The sequence below is a fragment of the Ascidia mentula genome, chromosome 6, assembly GCF_947561715.1.
Source record: "Ascidia mentula chromosome 6, kaAscMent1.1, whole genome shotgun sequence".
Classification (NCBI taxonomy): Eukaryota; Metazoa; Chordata; class Ascidiacea; order Phlebobranchia; family Ascidiidae; genus Ascidia; species Ascidia mentula.
The window spans coordinates 4,281,986-4,300,815 of NC_138571.1; the positions used below are offsets into that span (position 1 = coordinate 4,281,986).

The window sequence follows — 18,830 nt, forward strand, 5'->3', positions numbered from 1 at the left end:
ATAATCAGAAATTGCCGCTACGACGTCACACATAATGCTTACCAATTGTTGTGACAACAAACCACAAGCATCACCTGATTAAATGGCACGAACATTCTAAGAATAAATTAAGCAGTGTAAGTAACTTGTCTTGGCTCATTTACCCAAGGTACAACGAATGGCATCCTAAGCCATTTTGAGTTCAAATAGCAATCATGGTTAACGATAATACAGTTTATCCCACATACGCATAAGAAACTTACCGATCACTAAGCCCTTGGCGACATACAACCGTGCTCCACGGAAGCCAAACACGAAAAGGAGTTAACCACGGTCACGTTTACAGTTCAAAAACACTACCCGTTAACTGTTACGTCACAAACTACAGTCGAGTGCAACAATTATAGCAGTGAAAAGAAAAAAGGCACATAATAGAAATTAGGCAATTGCTGGCAAATAAGATGTAACATTAATATTTCCGGTTTCAAAACATTTGAAGCGTGAATTTTCTACCAATACTTGAGCTAATAAAAATGTTCCATCACAAAACTATGTGTTTAAACAAAAGTAGTGTTGTGCTGAAAACTAGAAATAGTGAAAATGGTTTGAAATTTTATTCGTGAGGTTTATAAACTGACGATCAAAGATGCTTTAGACCAGTGCTTCTTTACCTTTTTTGGATCACGAACCCCAAAAACATTCTTTTAATTGCTATGGACCCCTTTGCAAGAAACACATTGCAAATGTCGAAATTAGATTTTAATCAACATAGCGATGGTCGAAACACTAGCACGCACCTAGAACAGTAGCCTTTCATCTATACTACAATGCCAGACTTGCAATAGTAGAGTAGCCATTATGCATTATTGTATGGTGCATGTTTGGTTGCCGTTGTGGCCTGATCAAGTGGAAACGTCGCCGGAGGAAAGTTGATGGACAGCGAAACCTTATGAACAGAGGAAAATACGAGGAATTTCGGAATAATTGTATTTCGTTTCATGGACCCCTTAATGCATCTTCTCGGACCCCTTGGGGGTTCATGGACCCCAGGTTAAGAACCCCTGCTTTAGACAAAATGTGTTGAAACAAATGGGAATATTCCAGGAAAACTTAGCAGATGAACTGTTCGACAGAGAAAGGCGCTATTCCGTACAACTGTAGTGGTCTAAATTTGTCCGTCAAGATGGCGGAAACTACGTATATTTTGACAACCATGAAGTTGTTCCGTTGTTAATTAAAAGAAATATTTGGCGTACTTTTGCGTGCTACGGCGTGCATTTTATTGCACTAGTGCTGTCAGAGATAAAATTTGAGATATTGCCTACCAATCTGTCCACCGATAATATCCTAATTGTTTTAATATTAACCAATTTTGTGCAACCATTCATTGGTTGCGTCTGCGACTGGTGAACCAACACATTTGCTTATTCTTATTTTACTTTAAAGAAAACTCCACAACATTTATTTCGTGTATGGCACATTTTATTTCATTCGAAATGTTGCTTCATTTGATCCAATCTCTGAAAAACGAAAGAAAGTTGTTTATTCGTCTTTCCAAGAACACTAGAATATTTACTGATGGTTAACTAGCCTACATTTGGACAAACACAACAAAAAACATAAAGCATTCATCCAGTTCTTGGCTACCTGCAAGATGATTAACGAATCATTGGTTCATAAATTCTTCCATCATTTCCTTCATGATGAATTCGTGTTCGATGGCTGGAAAAAAATTATCAATTTAAAAATGTGGTGGCAGAGATTGAAGCGCACTTTACTACATAAGCATGTCCCTCAATAGAAGATTTGTAGCTACTTTACGATACGTTAAATAAAATGTCTATAGGACTACAGTTGTACGGTCCTAAAGGTTTATTTAAATTTGTAACAGCAACCTTGACTAGCCTTCTTCTTGGATGAAGGAGTAGATTTGGATGTGAACCATGGGCGGCCCCAATAACCTCCCCAGCCGGGAACCCACCGGCCCCAGTACCCCCAACAAAACCTGCCACCCCGTTTGCACGTGATTCGCGCTGAAGCGGAATCCGACGAAAGAAGGACAAGACCGATGAGAAGCGCGATCAATGCGAACTTGTTCATCTCTGTGAAAAGGGTTAATATAAGCACGGTAAAACGTTTGCGGTTGATGTTACAGTGAATGCCAAATATAATGAGGTGTATTTTCATACCACCAGCTTTGTCGTCACTTTACAAATCTAGAACACGCCAAATTCAATTGTTTTTGTGTTCTTTTGCTATTAAGGCCCATTACAGAAAATCGCTAACTGAATTTACTTCATACAGAATTATTATGACAAACCATCCGCTCCATGCACGTCAATTTAAATCACACATTCTTTACACGACACACATACTTATACTTGTTGCACGCCAATTCTTTCCCAGCAAGAACTAATGAATTTTAGGCGGAGGTCGCCTGCGTAAATAGGAAAGGCGAGCATCTGGTTTGGAAGATCGTGCATCGTTTCACATCCCAGCATAAACCCATACTCCCCTCGTCATATTACACAACATGTCAACCAGTTCCTATAGCAGCGTTACCAACATCTACACGTTGCGCTCCACCCGGCTTCAATGGTTTGATGCCCACGTATATTCACCGCTTAAATCCAAGGTGACAATAAACTGGGGACAACTCGAGAGCAGACAAAAATCATTTAATTTGTGAATTTAGCTCATATGATTTGCAGAGTTTCACATTTAATCACGTGACATATTGTTGTTTTTTAGAAAATGACGTAATTATTATGCGCAAATTTTCGCCGTGCAGGAATCAACCAAACAATGCACAATATATTTTTATGCGCATTAAGACTCGTGTTGTAACAAAACGTATTTGATTCGACCTGAATTAAACTGCAAAGACTTGACTGTGAATTATAATGACGCCTTCCGAAAACTATTGAAAATAATCAACTTGTATCACAATGGGTACGTCACCAACAGCAGTTTAAGGGTTTAATTGGACAAAATCCCTTTAATAGTTTCTTGAATATTATTGTCGCCAAATTAGTTTCAACCAATCCACAACAACAAACACACAAGCTGCTTTACATTGAAATTTTATTTTTGATTCAAGGCGTCGCAATATTTTCTTTTGCTTTGGTCGCCATCTAAACAGAAAAAAACAGTTATGTGAAAAAATAATAGAAATATGTAGTTTAACCAATTTATTTATTTATGTTTTGTTACGTAACAGAGGCATGATCTATAGATAACAAAAAAGCATTAGGCATCACCATGGCCAATGCACAGTTGCACTTATTCACAAAATATTTTGCACAAATTAAGGATAGAATACCTGTTTATTGATCCATGAATTCATCCATCATATCTCGCATGATCAACTCTTGATCAATGACTGCATTAAAAATTTACATATTAGTTCCAAGAAATACAATGTGGTTAGCGTGGGCTTGCAAGTAATGAAGACAGGGCAGGTTCCGAGCATATTTGACTGATTTTGCCAAATCGGGCCCCGTCCCGGAAAGAAGCCTCGCAATTTATCGTGCAGACTAAAAAAGGTGGAATCAAATGGTGATTTTTTTAGGTGACCTATAACAGCTGTCCCTTAATTTCTTGGGACCAGTCCTGGGTTAGGAGGCGCTTGGCCGATGGTCAGTAAAACGTCTCCTAAAACTATTTGTGTTACATTTTTATTGCGCCAATTTAAATCACAAGTGCGCCAGTTTGAACAAATAGAGTCTTGTGCACGTAGACCTGAGAGGTACACAGTTGCTTTATATTCACGTAATGTCACTCGTGGAAAAGGCCAGGAAAGACTAATTCACCTTCATCTCCTGATGGTGTTGGCACTTTCTTGAGTACACCTTTTTGGGCATACCAATCACGCCACCAATACCCCCAGTGTCTTCCCCAGTAGCCCCACCAACAGGCACTGCTTGCACAGGCTCGCGCCGAGGTTTTTTCAGGCGTGAGCAGAAGAACCCCGAGAAGAAGAATCAATATGCAGTATTTGTTCATCCTGAAACATTTTTCTGTTGTTAATTTGCAAGACTGCAAATAGTTTCTTTCACATTTTAGTTCAATTTATTGCGAACTGAAGTAAACGTTATAGTCATACCTTCGCAACGAAACTGGAAAAAAAATCCACAGCTTACCTTTATCTTCAGCGTTGCGTAGAGCCCAATGAAGAATGGGTTGCCTGCGTCTCCGATCAAGACCATATATGCGAAAGTGACGCAACCTGGAAGCAATGATCGTGTTCCACTTCATATCCGAATCCAAGAAACTTCCATCCTTTGTCTATGATAAAAAGCAAGTTGTTTGTCACGTAGCTGCAGTAAACCTTTAGATGTTTCAATAAGAAAAGACTAAAATCTTCCATTTCAATTTGCACTGGCGACGACAGCATTTCGTCAAATTGACTAAAGAAACGTAAGAATATTGTGGAATAAGTTGATGGCCGAAACCAACTCATAATAATTTTAATCTAATTTTCAGTGAAGAGAAAGAAGTTTCGGTTTTGTACATTCGAGTAAAACGGAGTAAAAACCATCACAGGATCCAAAGAATAACTTCATCAATCTTGTCCAAACCTGAAAAGTTTGCGGGGCAGCCGAGTTCAACAGAAGATGGTGCAGCGATGAGGCGCTAAAAAACAGGAAAATAACAGAAAGGAAAGTCTGTGACTCACGCCGATGAACATCTGCTACTTTAAAGCCTTGCAAAACGCTGGGAAGAAGCAGGAAGTATTTGATCACGTCGCCTTTTTCATTTTTTCATTTACACCCGAAAACAAGTACATCGTGATTCACGTTTACACAAGAGGAGAATCCGGATAAGTGTCGTGTATGGGGGTGTGTTAGAGGCGCGGTTATACAAGAATTTGTCATGCCATGCCACACCACAAAATGTTATGATGCCACCTTTTTCCATCAGGTTTGTGCGTTAGTTTGCACTCCTTCAATATCCCTAAACCAACAAAATCAAACACGCTTCCTTTATATTGTGTTCAAGAGGCATTAGATCTGGAAAAATCCCAAGAAGTACTTTTTACCTTTCACAATTTTCCGAATTTTTTTCAGAAACGAACAGTGTTTTCTGCCAAGTTTTTGACAAAAATATTTTTAGATTTAGCGGAACTCAAAAACCGCACAATTTAATTGAGTTCCGGATGACAAAATAGCAAAAAGTTCAACATTTTTTATGCAGAAACACCATTTATAAAAATATTTAATTTGTCCTTTCAATAGACTTTTTTTTAAATTTGTTACGCTTGAGTGCACATGTAGTTTTATTCAGTTAAAATAGGAAAAAACAGCCTATACCTGACGGTAAATCCACAACGGTGGGTAATCCATAACTAATATTATACATTATAGACATACATCATAACTTTAGTCAAACTGTACCTTAAATCTTAGCTTGCTTCACACGTCAAATCCATGTTGACAGTACAGTTTTCTTATGGCCAACCAATGGTTAAGCTAAAATGACTTAGAATTTAAGTTGCTGGACCAGAAAATGGAAGCACATTAGGTAGAAGTCAAGTGGGCCGTATAGCGGTTGTGGTCGCGTGTGAATTTGTTTTATGATAAAGTGTGGCAAGGCGTGCTTTCCCTCACAGTAAAAGCCCGAGCGGATGGTGCGATGCGATGCAAGGCACGACTGAAAGCCTGCAATCATTAACTGACTTAGCCGACGGTTTTGTAGTGATTCCGTTTTTTAGCCTAAAGGCAAGCGAATGCGTGAGTGGCTTTTGAAGTTGTAATGATATTAGTGGTCGTGTGTGTCGTTATTGGACTATACAATAGTTTTTATGTGCGATTAGGTACAGCAAGTGCTGCAAACAATGCCAGTATATTTCACATGTTCAATTAGCAACCAAACAAAAGCCGACTATAAAGTTAAATCGAACTAGCAAGAGTGTAGGTCATTCAGCAGAGCTTCGTGAACCAATTTGAAAGTTGTACGCATCGCATTGTGAAGGTTAAACCGGAAATATAGGCTCATAAACCATATGTGGTTCGGCCACATACAATGCATTGGGGTCACAATGTTCGTTAATATACAATATTGCATGTTAATATTCGTATGTTGCAACTTACCTTATGCATGAATGAACCATACATGCATAAGTAGTAGTTATAATTGAAACTACAGGGTTCAATAATATATATTCATTATTGCTAAAGAGGCTAAATTTATGAGCCAAGGACACAAAAACTCTCAAAAAAGCTGTTCGTTTAAAACTAACGCATTAAATTATGTGAGGCGTCAACAACTATCAAGGTAATTGGCTGCAAACCGCCTTGCTTGGCTCCGTGCCTTGGTGTGAATTCCGGATACAATTGTGCTGTCGAGTCTCAAATTACCGCCTCAACAACACAAGGGTTTGAAGTAATATGAACAGTAGGGGTTATTTCATTAATACAATGACCAATGTTCCTTCAACGGGCCATGAATTGATACGATTTATTAAACAGCTGGTAAATAATCAAATAGACATTGGTGACTATACAGGTGACGTAACAATAAGTGGAATTTAAAGCTTTATTAGGTCTCAGTTTTTGTCCTGAAGTTTCCATAGAGTCACAGCCGATAATTTCATTCTCGGGGCGATGCTAAAACCAACATTAAATGGACGGGTTGTCGTGTATAAGAGAAGAAACAACAAGTGCGTTATTCTTGTTTAACTGTGCGTAAGTGTGACGTAATTGTTGTGATTGTTCTTTTGTCAGGTAACCGACTTGAAGTAAGCTCATGATAACAGGTCAAGTAAAAATTATCTTGTTTAAGGTAAATATGATTTAGGCGTCGCTTTTTTAATTCCCAGGTTTCTACTGTTTCTAGAAACCAGCTGCAGGTGTGGAAGTGGGCCAGAATGCTACTGTTATTTACTTTGAACATAGCATAATTCCAACTGAAGACGGTAGCATCGTGTTGTTAACTAGTACCTTCGCACTTCAAAATAATAATACGTTGGCTTGTTTGAATTATTAATGGACTTTATGCGTTAAGCCGTTGAGCATATAACAATTACCAGGTCACTGAAGAGTGAACTTTTCATTAACGACCGCAGGTTCTTAAACTTACATCAACGTAAGTGCTAAATGCAGTGCACACAGAAAAAAATTAAAGAGTTTTAAATTTTCCGTGGAACAAATCGTACATTATGCGTGTGACGCGGAAGTATTTCGTGACATTGCATGACAGCAAGACAGACGATCTCATAGCTCTCCTATTTTCATCACAAGGTTCACTGACATGGATTGGCTGCGATGTCAGGAACCTGTTTGAGTGATAAGTTGTGTTCAATAATGCAGGCAATCGTTTGAGTCGGTACACGTGGTCGGCACAGCGGATTGTCTGGTAATATGATTACGTTTGGTGTAAAAATGGTTATCGGCTGGTTTGCCTCAGACAGCAGTTTGCTTGCGAGGTGTTTGTGCGTACAGTGCGACCAGTCGAATGCTGTAAGTCTTTTTGAAAGCTTTTTGCTGATGGAGGGTTAGCTGTTTTGCGCGTCACACAAACGAAGTAAGGTTGTGGCCTTAATCCGGTAGAACGCAAGCGTGCGTGTGTCTTCAGTTCAAGCAGTTTGGCGTTTTGTAACCCTTCGTTAGAAAGACAACTTGTGTGTTGCACATAATGCACCCCGCGTGGCATTTCGAAAGAAAAATATGTTAACTTGCATACCACAATCAAACTGTACTCCCAAACTCGCGTTCACTAAGACTGCAACCACCTATGTATGATGTCACAATATCAAAATCACGTGAGGCTCGTGCCAGCGTGCTGGGCACGTGATCAACCGCGGGTTTCGAAATTGTGACGTTGCTGCATTATTGCGTTTCACGACCGAACAGTTGATCTGCAGTGCCTGCAAAATGCAATGACTTTTTGTTTGTCGTGAGACGCATTTATTGGGTTGTGGGATTAAATTGCTCAGTTGTGAATTTGTCGTTTCTAACCGGAAGTCACGTTCTGGTAACTAAAATCTACTTCATAATTAACGAGTATTCTTGATAAATGGGGATTTCAGTCTGAACAACAAAATTACATCGTTTACATTCCGTTGTCATGTACACCATAGACATGTTTAGTGAATATTCTTTACACTGAGACAGACCTGTGTGTTAACTTATTCGCATTTCTTTCAGGCTGAGTTGTCTAGGATTTAAACATTAAACGCAGAATACTTAAATGTTCACAGATTGTGATATATTTTTGTTGATTTAGCCGCAGACTGTACTTACATGCTGAAGGCGGATGGCAGATTGGTTTTGGAACGATGAGTTTTGGCTTCCGAAAGGAGTCAGTTGGAATGACTTTGATGACACGCCCAACGCAACGTACGCCAAGCCAAAAGATGTTCTCCTTATGCTGGCATATGCGTTCTTCCTGTTGCTATTACGTCTGGGTTTCGAAGTCTTAGTTGCAAACCCTCTTGCAACTAAACTGGGAATTGAAAATCGAAAACGAACGCCCCCGCAAGACAGTAAGTCTATGGAGGCGTTTTACAAAACAAACAAAAACCCAACAGAATCCCAGATACATGACGTCACCAAGCGTACAGACTTAAATAAGTGGGAAGTGAGAAGATGGTTGAGGCGACGACGGAACTTGGACAGGTCGAATTTGAGGAAGAAATTCGCCGAAGCAAGCTGGCGTTGTTTTTTCTACCTCTGCGCATTCACGTACGGAATGGCGGTTTTGAGTCGATCGCCGTGGTTTTGGGACGGTGTGGAGGCCTGGAGGGGATTCCCCCACCCAATGTGGGACTCTGTACATTTTTACTACATGATCGAAGGCGGTTTCTATATTTCCCTGCTGTTTTCGGTGATGCGTGACGTAAAACGCAAGGACTTCTCGCAGCAGTTGATCCACCATGTTGCAACCCTTGTACTGATCATCTTTTCATACAGCCTCAATTTACTTCGGGTCGGTTCGCTCGTCATGGCCATTCACGACATTTCTGATATATTCCTGGAAGCGGCGAAGAGCGCGAGTTACGCGAAGCGTGCGAAACTTGCCGATGTCCTGTTCGCAATCTTTGCTGTTGTATTTTTGGTTTCGCGACTTTTTGTTCTTCCTTACTCTGTTATTCATACAACGTGGGTGAAGGCAACCCTGGTGTTGGACCCGTTTCCATCTTACTACATGCTCAACGCTGCTCTATTTGTCCTCCAGGCCTTGCACATATTCTGGGCTACAATCATAGTAAGGATGGCATTAAGACTGTGGAGGAGTGGAGGTGTGGAAAAGGATGACAGAAGTGACTTGGAAGAGTCAAGTTCCGAAGAGGAAACATTTGATTGCAAAACTGCAGTAAAAACCAATGGAGTTGATCATCACAAAAATGGCTTGGAAATTAAAGGAGATTTTTAAATAGTAGAATAAGATGCTCTAACTTGAGTGTGTGTGGCCATTACATAAAAAACACATTGTTAACGTGTACTGTTAAAATTATGGTTTCCTTCTAAAAACTGATGATCACTTTATGGCCGTGTGAATTTGTTACTTTGTAGTAGGCTTTTCTTGAGATTGTTTTTGAAATATTCTTCACAGCCACTAGTATGCAAAAATAGAATACAATATTAAGTGTAGATTTTGCTTTGTACAAGATAGAAATTGCGTATTTTTGTTAGCTCAAATTTGGAATAAATAAAAATGTGTCTGTATCAAGTCGAATGCTGTAAGTCTTTTTGAAAGCTTTTTGCTGATGGAGGGTTAGCTGTTTTGTGCGTCACACAAACGAAATAAGGTTGTGGCCTTAATCCGGTAGAACGCAAGCGTGCGTGTGTCTTCAGTTCAAACAGTTTGGCGTTTTGTAACTCTTCGTTAGAAAGACAACATGTGTGTTTCACTTAATGCACCCCGGGTGGCATTTTGTAAGAAAAATATGTTAACTTGCATACCACAATCAAATTGTACTCTCAAACTCGCGTTCACCTAGACTGCAACCACCTATGTATGACGTCACAATATCAAAATCACGTGAGGCTCATGCCAGCGTGTTGGGGCACGTGATCAACCGCGGGTTTCGAAATTGTGACGTTAGTGCATTATTGCGTTTTAAGACCGAACAGTTGATCTGCAGTGCCTGCAAAATGCAATGACTTTTTGTTTGTCGTGCCATTGGAGTGAGACGCATTTATTGGGTTGTGGGATTAAATTGCTCAGTTGTGAATTTGTCGTTACTAACCGGAAGTCACGTTCTGGTAACTAAAATCTACTTCATATTTAACGAGTATTCTTGATAAATGGGGATTTCAGTCTGAACAACAAAATTACATCGTTTACATTTCGTTGTCATGTACACTATAGACATGTTTAGTGAATATTCTTTACACTGAGACAGACCTGTGTGTTAACTTATTCGCATTTCTTTCAGACTGAGTTTGTCTAGGATTTAAACATTAAACGCAGAATACGTAAATGTTCACAGATTGTGATATATTTTTGTTGATTTAACCGCAGACTGTAGTTACATGCTGAAGGCGGATGGCAGATTGGTTTTGGAACGATGAGTTTTGGCTCCCGAAAGGAGTCAGTTGGAATGACTTTGATGACACGCCCAACGCAACGTACGCCAAGCCAAAAGATGTTCTCCTTATGCTGGCATATGCGTTCTTCCTGTTGCTATTACGTCTGGGTTTCGAAGTCTTAGTTGCAAACCCTCTTGCAACTAAACTGGGTATTGAAAATCGAAAACGAACGCCCCCGCAAGACAGTAAGTCTATGGAGGCGTTTTACAAAACAAACAAAAACCCAACAGAATCCCAGATACATGACGTCACCAAGCGTACAGACTTAAATAAGTGGGAAGTGAGAAGATGGTTGAGGCGACGACGGAACTTGGACAGGTCGAATTTGAGGAAGAAATTCGCCGAAGCAAGCTGGCGTTGTTTTTTCTACCTCTGCGCATTCACGTACGGAATGGCGGTTTTGAGTCGATCGCCGTGGTTTTGGGACGGTGTGGAGGCCTGGAGGGGATTCCCCCACCCAATGTGGGACTCTGTACATTTTTACTACATGATCGAAGGCGGTTTCTATATTTCCCTGCTGTTTTCGGTGATGCGTGACGTAAAACGCAAGGACTTCTCGCAGCAGTTGATCCACCATGTTGCAACCCTTGTACTGATCATCTTTTCATACAGCCTCAATTTACTTCGGGTCGGTTCGCTCGTCATGGCCATTCACGACATTTCTGATATATTCCTGGAAGCGGCGAAGAGCGCGAGTTACGCGAAGCGTGCGAAACTTGCCGATGTCCTGTTCGCAATCTTCGCTGTTGTATTTTTGGTTTCGCGACTTTTTGTTCTTCCTTACTCTGTTATTCATACAACGTGGGTGAAGGCAACCCTGGTGTTGGACCCGTTTCCATCTTACTACATGCTCAACGCTGCTCTATTTGTCCTCCAGGCCTTGCACATATTCTGGGCTACAATCATAGTAAGGATGGCATTAAGACTGTGGAGGAGTGGAGGTGTGGAAAAGGATGACAGAAGCGACTTGGAAGAGTCAAGTTCCGAAGAGGAAACATGTGATTGCAAAACTGCAGTAAAAACCAATGGAGTTGATCATCACAAAAATGGCTTGGAAATTAAAGGAGATTTTTAAATAGTAGAATAAGATGCTCTAACTTGAGTGTGTGTGGCCATTACATAAAAAACACATTGTTAACGTGTACTGTTAAAATTATGGTTTCCTTCTAAAAACTGATGATCACTTTATGGCCGTGTGAATTTGTTACTTTGTAGTAGGCTTTTCTTGAGATTGTTTTTGAAATATTCTTCACAGCCACTAGTATGCAAAAATAGAATACAATATTAAGTGTAGATTTTGCTTTGTACAAGATAGAAATTGCGTATTTTTGTTAGCTCAAATTTGGAATAAATAAAAATGTGTCTGTATCAAGTCGAATGCTGTAAGTCTTTTTGAAAGCTTTTTGCTGATGGAGGGTTAGCTGTTTTGTGCGTCACACAAACGAAATAAGGTTGTGGCCTTAATCCGGTAGAACGCAAGCGTGCGTGTGTCTTCAGTTCAAACAGTTTGGCGTTTTGTAACTCTTCGTTAGAAAGACAACTTGTGTGTTTCACTTAATGCACCCCGGGTGGCATTTTGTAAGAAAAATATGTTAACTTGCATACCACAATCAAATTGTACTCTCAAACTCGCGTTCACTAAGACTGCAACCACCTATGTATGACGTCACAATATCAAAATCACGTGAGGCTCATGCCAGCGTGTTGGGGCACGTGATCAACCGCGGGTTTCGAAATTGTGACGTTGCTGCATTATTGCGTTTTAAGACCGAACAGTTGATCTGCAGTGCCTGCAAAATGCAATGACTTTTTGTTTGTCGTGCCATTGGAGTGAGACGCATTTATTGGGTTGTGGGATTAAATTGCTCAGTTGTGAATTTGTCGTTACTAACCGGAAGTCACGTTCTGGTAACTAAAATCTACTTCATAATTAACGAGTATTCTTGATAAATGGGGATTTCAGTCTGAACAACAAAATTACATCGTTTACATTCCGTTGTCATGTACACCATAGACATGTTTAGTGAATATTCTTTACACTGAGACAGACCTGTGTGTTAACTTATTCGCATTTCTTTCAGGCTGAGTTTGTCTAGGATTTAAACATTAAACGCAGAATACGTAAATGTTCACAGATTGTGATATATTTTTGTTGATTTAACCGCAGACTGTAGTTACATGCTGAAGGCGGATGGCAGATTGGTTTTGGAACGATGAGTTTTGGCTCCCGAAAGGAGTCAGTTGGAATGACTTTGATGACACGCCCAACGCAACGTACGCCAAGCCAAAAGATGTTCTCCTTATGCTGGCGTATGCGTTCTTCCTGTTGCTATTACGTCTGGGTTTCGAAGTCTTAGTTGCAAACCCTCTTGCAACTAAACTGGGAATTGAAAATCGAAAACGAACGCCCCCGCAAGACAGTAAGTCTATGGAGGCGTTTTACAAAACAAACAAAAACCCAACAGAATCCCAGATACATGACGTCACCAAGCGTACAGACTTAAATAAGTGGGAAGTGAGAAGATGGTTGAGGCGACGACGGAACTTGGACAGGTCGAATTTGAGGAAGAAATTCGCCGAAGCAAGCTGGCGTTGTTTTTTCTACCTCTGCGCATTCACGTACGGAATGGCGGTTTTGAGTCGATCGCCGTGGTTTTGGGACGGTGTGGAGGCCTGGAGGGGATTCCCCCACCCAATGTGGGACTCTGTACATTTTTACTACATGATCGAAGGCGGTTTCTATATTTCCCTGCTGTTTTCGGTGATGCGTGACGTAAAACGCAAGGACTTCTCGCAGCAGTTGATCCACCATGTTGCAACCCTTGTACTGATCATCTTTTCATACAGCCTCAATTTACTTCGGGTCGGTTCGCTCGTCATGGCCATTCACGACATTTCTGATATATTCCTGGAAGCGGCGAAGAGCGCGAGTTACGCGAAGCGTGCGAAACTTGCCGATGTCCTGTTCGCAATCTTCGCTGTTGTATTTTTGGTTTCGCGACTTTTTGTTCTTCCTTACTCTGTTATTCATACAACGTGGGTGAAGGCAACCCTGGTGTTGGACCCGTTTCCATCTTACTACATGCTCAACGCTGCTCTATTTGTCCTCCAGGCCTTGCACATATTCTGGGCTACAATCATAGTAAGGATGGCATTAAGACTGTGGAGGAGTGGAGGTGTGGAAAAGGATGACAGAAGCGACTTGGAAGAGTCAAGTTCCGAAGAGGAAACATGTGATTGCAAAACTGCAGTAAAAACCAATGGAGTTGATCATCACAAAAATGGCTTGGAAATTAAAGGAGATTTTTAAATAGTAGAATAAGATGCTCTAACTTGAGTGTGTGTGGCCATTACATAAAAAACACATTGTTAACGTGTACTGTTAAAATTATGGTTTCCTTCTAAAAACTGATGATCACTTTATGGCCGTGTGAATTTGTTACTTTGTAGTAGGCTTTTCTTGAGATTGTTTTTGAAATATTCTTCACAGCCACTAGTATGCAAAAATAGAATACAATATTAAGTGTAGATTTTGCTTTGTACAAGATAGAAATTGCGTATTTTTGTTAGCTCAAATTTGGAATAAATAAAAATGTGTCTGTATCAAGTCGAATGCTGTAAGTCTTTTTGAAAGCTTTTTGCTGATGGAGGGTTAGCTGTTTTGTGCGTCACACAAACGAAATAAGGTTGTGGCCTTAATCCGGTAGAACGCAAGCGTGCGTGTGTCTTCAGTTCAAACAGTTTGGCGTTTTGTAACTCTTCGTTAGAAAGACAACTTGTGTGTTTCACTTAATGCACCCCGGGTGGCATTTTGTAAGAAAAATATGTTAACTTGCATACCACAATCAAATTGTACTCTCAAACTCGCGTTCACTAAGACTGCAACCACCTATGTATGACGTCACAATATCAAAATCACGTGAGGCTCATGCCAGCGTGTTGGGGCACGTGATCAACCGCGGGTTTCGAAATTGTGACGTTGCTGCATTATTGCGTTTTAAGACCGAACAGTTGATCTGCAGTGCCTGCAAAATGCAATGACTTTTTGTTTGTCGTGCCATTGGAGTGAGACGCATTTATTGGGTTGTGGGATTAAATTGCTCAGTTGTGAATTTGTCGTTACTAACCGGAAGTCACGTTCTGGTAACTAAAATCTACTTCATAATTAACGAGTATTCTTGATAAATGGGGATTTCAGTCTGAACAACAAAATTACATCGTTTACATTCCGTTGTCATGTACACTATAGACATGTTTAGTGAATATTCTTTACACTGAGACAGACCTGTGTGTTAACTTATTCGCATTTCTTTCAGGCTGAGTTTGTCTAGGATTTAAACATTAAACGCAGAATACGTAAATGTTCACAGATTGTGATATATTTTTGTTGATTTAACCGCAGACTGTAGTTACATGCTGAAGGCGGATGGCAGATTGGTTTTGGAACGATGAGTTTTGGCTCCCGAAAGGAGTCAGTTGGAATGACTTTGATGACACGCCCAACGCAACGTACGCCAAGCCAAAAGATGTTCTCCTTATGCTGGCGTATGCGTTCTTCCTGTTGCTATTACGTCTGGGTTTCGAAGTCTTAGTTGCAAACCCTCTTGCAACTAAACTGGGAATTGAAAATCGAAAACGAACGCCCCCGCAAGACAGTAAGTCTATGGAGGCGTTTTACAAAACAAACAAAAACCCAACAGAATCCCAGATACATGACGTCACCAAGCGTACAGACTTAAATAAGTGGGAAGTGAGAAGATGGTTGAGGCGACGACGGAACTTGGACAGGTCGAATTTGAGGAAGAAATTCGCCGAAGCAAGCTGGCGTTGTTTTTTCTACCTCTGCGCATTCACGTACGGAATGGCGGTTTTGAGTCGATCGCCGTGGTTTTGGGACGGTGTGGAGGCCTGGAGGGGATTCCCCCACCCAATGTGGGACTCTGTACATTTTTACTACATGATCGAAGGCGGTTTCTATATTTCCCTGCTGTTTTCGGTGATGCGTGACGTAAAACGCAAGGACTTCTCGCAGCAGTTGATCCACCATGTTGCAACCCTTGTACTGATCATCTTTTCATACAGCCTCAATTTACTTCGGGTCGGTTCGCTCGTCATGGCCATTCACGACATTTCTGATATATTCCTGGAAGCGGCGAAGAGCGCGAGTTACGCGAAGCGTGCGAAACTTGCCGATGTCCTGTTCGCAATCTTCGCTGTTGTATTTTTGGTTTCGCGACTTTTTGTTCTTCCTTACTCTGTTATTCATACAACGTGGGTGAAAGCAACCCTGGTGTTGGATCCATTTCCATCTTACTACATGCTCAACGCTGCTCTATTTGTCCTCCAGGCCTTGAACATATTCTGGGCTACAATCATAGTAAGGATGGCATTAAGACTGTGGAGGAGTGGAGGTGTGGAAAAGGATGACAGAAGTGACTTGGAAGAGTCAAGTTCCGAAGAGGAAACATGTGGTTGCAAAACTGCAGTAAAAACCAATGGAGTTGATCATCACAAAAATGGCTTGGAAATTAAAGGAGATTTTTAAATAGTAGATTAAGATGCTCTAACTCGAGTAAACTCAGTGTGTGGTCATTACATAAAAACACATTGTTAACGTGTACTTTAAAAATTATGGTTTCCCTCTAAAAACTGATGATCACTTTATGGACTTGTGAATTTGTTACTTTGTAGTAGGCTTTTCTTGAGATTGTTTTTGAAATATTCTTCACAGACACTAGTATGCAAAAATAGACTACAATATTAAGTGTAGATTTTGCTTTGTACAAGACAAAAATTGCGTATTTTTGTTAGCTCAAATTTGGAATAAATAAAAATGTGTCTGTATCAAGAAAACAGAATTGAATCAAGGCATAAGTTGCAGTATAGGTCCAGGGTATTGCTGATATTGACCAATAAATACAAATATTAATAAACACATGGAAAGTCAAAAATTGTATCAGAAATGACAAAATATAAACTTCATGCAAAAACACAAGAAAAAAGATGAATAATTTATTGCACCTCAAAAGTTCATAAAAAACATGCTTACAAAGCAAGTAGGACACAGTAGCAGAATAATTCCTTGTTTCCACATATTTGCAAGTCTGACAAATAAGGAAGATTTTTGCAACAAACAAGAACACGGAAAAGTGATGGTACTAATAATTTTTATCTGGGTAAAAATTGTTGATGGCATATTCCATTTTGACTTAGTTTTCGCACAAACAAATCTGTACACATGACAAGACAGAGCAACTACGCAGAAAAAAACTTTGTCAAGGTTTCAAACAAACAAAAACTATGTTTATAAAACACCAAAATATTTATTCGAAAAAAACTTTGTCCTTAACAGTTCACAAAAATATTAGCGTAATGTAAAATTAAAGCACTTCTTTGTGCATTTTGAAAAGACTTTTGTATACTTTATTTGCTGCTTGTATTTGAAAATGTAGCCACCAATTGTTGGTCTTCAGCCATTTCCTTTTCACGTTGTTCTTCAATCTTAAGTTGTTCTCTTTGCTTTATCTGTTGCAGACGAAATGCTTCCTTTCGAATTCTGACATAAATAATAATAGGCAGCAATTTAATATGACTAGAACTTTGGTAACATACAAGAATCCATGAAATGAAAAATTTTAAAAAATCCCTTTTGTAAACTACACACACAAATATTACAGTTAACCTGCATCAGTAGCAGACAGTTACCACATTGGCATAGTACATATATGTATATACTTATATAAGAGAATAAGGAAGTAAAGTATTTTACTCCTTACATAAATACATATATATGCAATGAATTGAAACATATGAAATCATTTTTATTGTTAAATCACCTTTCGGAAGATTCCTTTATGGTTTTCATGTCCTTCTGGATCTTTTGAAGTTTAACTCTGTAATGGTTCACCAACGTCATGGCAATCTGAACTTCGTTAACGTTTGCTTCTTTGATACGTTCCTGTTCAAGTTTCAAACTTTCTGTTAGAACTGATTGATTCTTGTTGACCTCATTCAATTTGTCGGAAGTATGTTTCAGTTTTGGAGCAAATTGTGAGTAAAATTGTTCAGATAAGTGCTCACTTGCTTGACCAACCAACTGTGACTGAGACACAACTTGGTATTTATTGTTGGCAGTCGCACTAACATCACCCTTTGCTTCTTCTCCTTGCATTTCTAATAATGTACCAACGGTTTGCCCTTTATAACATAAACTGTTTTGACTCAATCATATTGCTTTATGTTAATGGTGGTTCATGTCTGGAGAAAATACAATATAAAAGCTATTTTGCCAAGAAACAAACATTTGTACACAGAATATTGTTATCATTGTGGCAGATTAACATTCACATATTTATGTTGGTTTTGAACTGCATTGCTGCATTGTTTTATATTTTTTAACTAATCTCATCATTGAAACAATTTTGTTTCAAAAATCAATGATTGAAACAATTTTGTTTCAAAAAAACATCATTGAAAATGTAAACAGTCCCACATTTCGAAAAAAATACCAAATACTAGACTTTGTTATTATTTAATTTTGTTTATTCTTTCCACATTATTTCGTATTGTCGTTTCTATTTTGTTCTCATCCGACTTAAGCAAAGGTTTTTTTTGGAAATAAAAATCATGACAATTTCGCTACAGCTGAAGGCGTTCCATCCGATTGCTTGCTTGTGTGTAAATTTTCGTCTCAAATTTTATTTACAATCAATGTTTGCTGCAAAAGAAAGGGACTGGTGAACTATATGCAACAAAATTTTGTGATAAGAATGACGAACACATCGCTGAACGATTAACCGAAGACGATTAAATGTTTCAGACTAACTTTGTGTGAGTAGGACAACGCGAAAAATCGCCTTGAACGAACACAGTATAAAGTCATCTTTGTCTTCTGAAGATCCCAATTTGACATGTTAATAACCTCATATATGCGCCGCGATCACCAATAACGGATGAGGCGATTCGACGGTTACATCATTCGCGCAACAATAAGGACGGTTAATTAGATGTTGCAATGCAACTACAGGCAGTTATTATGAATAAACATGTAACAGAAACGTGGTTTGATAAACAAATCCAAAGTTGAAGCGGAAAAGTCCACTCTTACGGATAAGGAGTCAAGTTTATTTTGTAACTTTTTTCCGATAGGCGAAGTTCCGAATCATCTGTATTATCCGAAGATTTTTGTTAAGAATGAGGTTACAAATCACTAGCCGTGTATAAATTAAGCGAATTGCCAAATAAACCGAATTAAACGAGTTCTACTGCAGGACTACCTCCTAAATATGGTTCGTGTGCACAATTCGGAAACAAACT

The 18,830-nt window shown here is 39.5% G+C and overlaps 1 protein-coding gene, 1 long non-coding RNA gene and 4 pseudogenes across 2 annotated transcripts; 4 read left to right on the forward strand and 2 right to left on the reverse strand.

The window, feature by feature from the left end:
• Positions 1-2,860: 2,860 nt before the first annotated feature.
• Positions 2,861-4,153, reverse strand: LOC145905770 (uncharacterized). Its single transcript, XR_014402775.1, has 4 exons — positions 4,122-4,153; positions 3,792-3,985; positions 3,302-3,361; positions 2,861-3,113 (listed from the first exon to the last, which is right to left on the reverse strand). It is a non-coding gene; the product is annotated as an uncharacterized LOC145905770 (long non-coding RNA).
• A 4,082-nt stretch (positions 4,154-8,235) lies between these two features.
• Positions 8,236-9,532, forward strand: LOC145906930 (ceramide synthase 2 pseudogene; annotated as a pseudogene).
• A 938-nt stretch (positions 9,533-10,470) lies between these two features.
• On the forward strand, positions 10,471-11,767 carry LOC145906931 (ceramide synthase 2 pseudogene; annotated as a pseudogene).
• A 938-nt stretch (positions 11,768-12,705) lies between these two features.
• On the forward strand, positions 12,706-14,002 carry LOC145906932 (ceramide synthase 2 pseudogene; annotated as a pseudogene).
• A 938-nt stretch (positions 14,003-14,940) lies between these two features.
• LOC145906934 (ceramide synthase 6 pseudogene) lies at positions 14,941-16,059 on the forward strand (annotated as a pseudogene).
• Positions 16,060-16,513: 454 nt separating this feature from the next.
• Positions 16,514-17,767, reverse strand: LOC145905765 (biogenesis of lysosome-related organelles complex 1 subunit 6-like). The gene is made up of 2 exons (XM_082993052.1): positions 17,351-17,767; positions 16,514-17,070 (listed from the first exon to the last, which is right to left on the reverse strand). Exons 1-2 carry the CDS (start codon positions 17,683-17,685, stop codon positions 16,938-16,940), a joined length of 468 nt encoding a protein of 155 aa, XP_082849178.1. The 5' UTR covers positions 17,686-17,767; the 3' UTR covers positions 16,514-16,937.
• Between the last annotated feature and the right edge of the window lie 1,063 nt (positions 17,768-18,830).

Excerpts from the sequence above, each read along its gene's own strand:
- LOC145905765 (XM_082993052.1), bottom strand. The coding sequence starts at position 17,685 with ATGCAAGGAGAAGAAGCAAAGGGTGATGTTAGTGCGACTGCCAACAAT. Across the intron at positions 17,071-17,350 it reads ATAAAGGAATCTTCCGAAAG|AATTCGAAAGGAAGCATTTC; the intron begins GTGATTTAACAA and ends TATTTATGTCAG.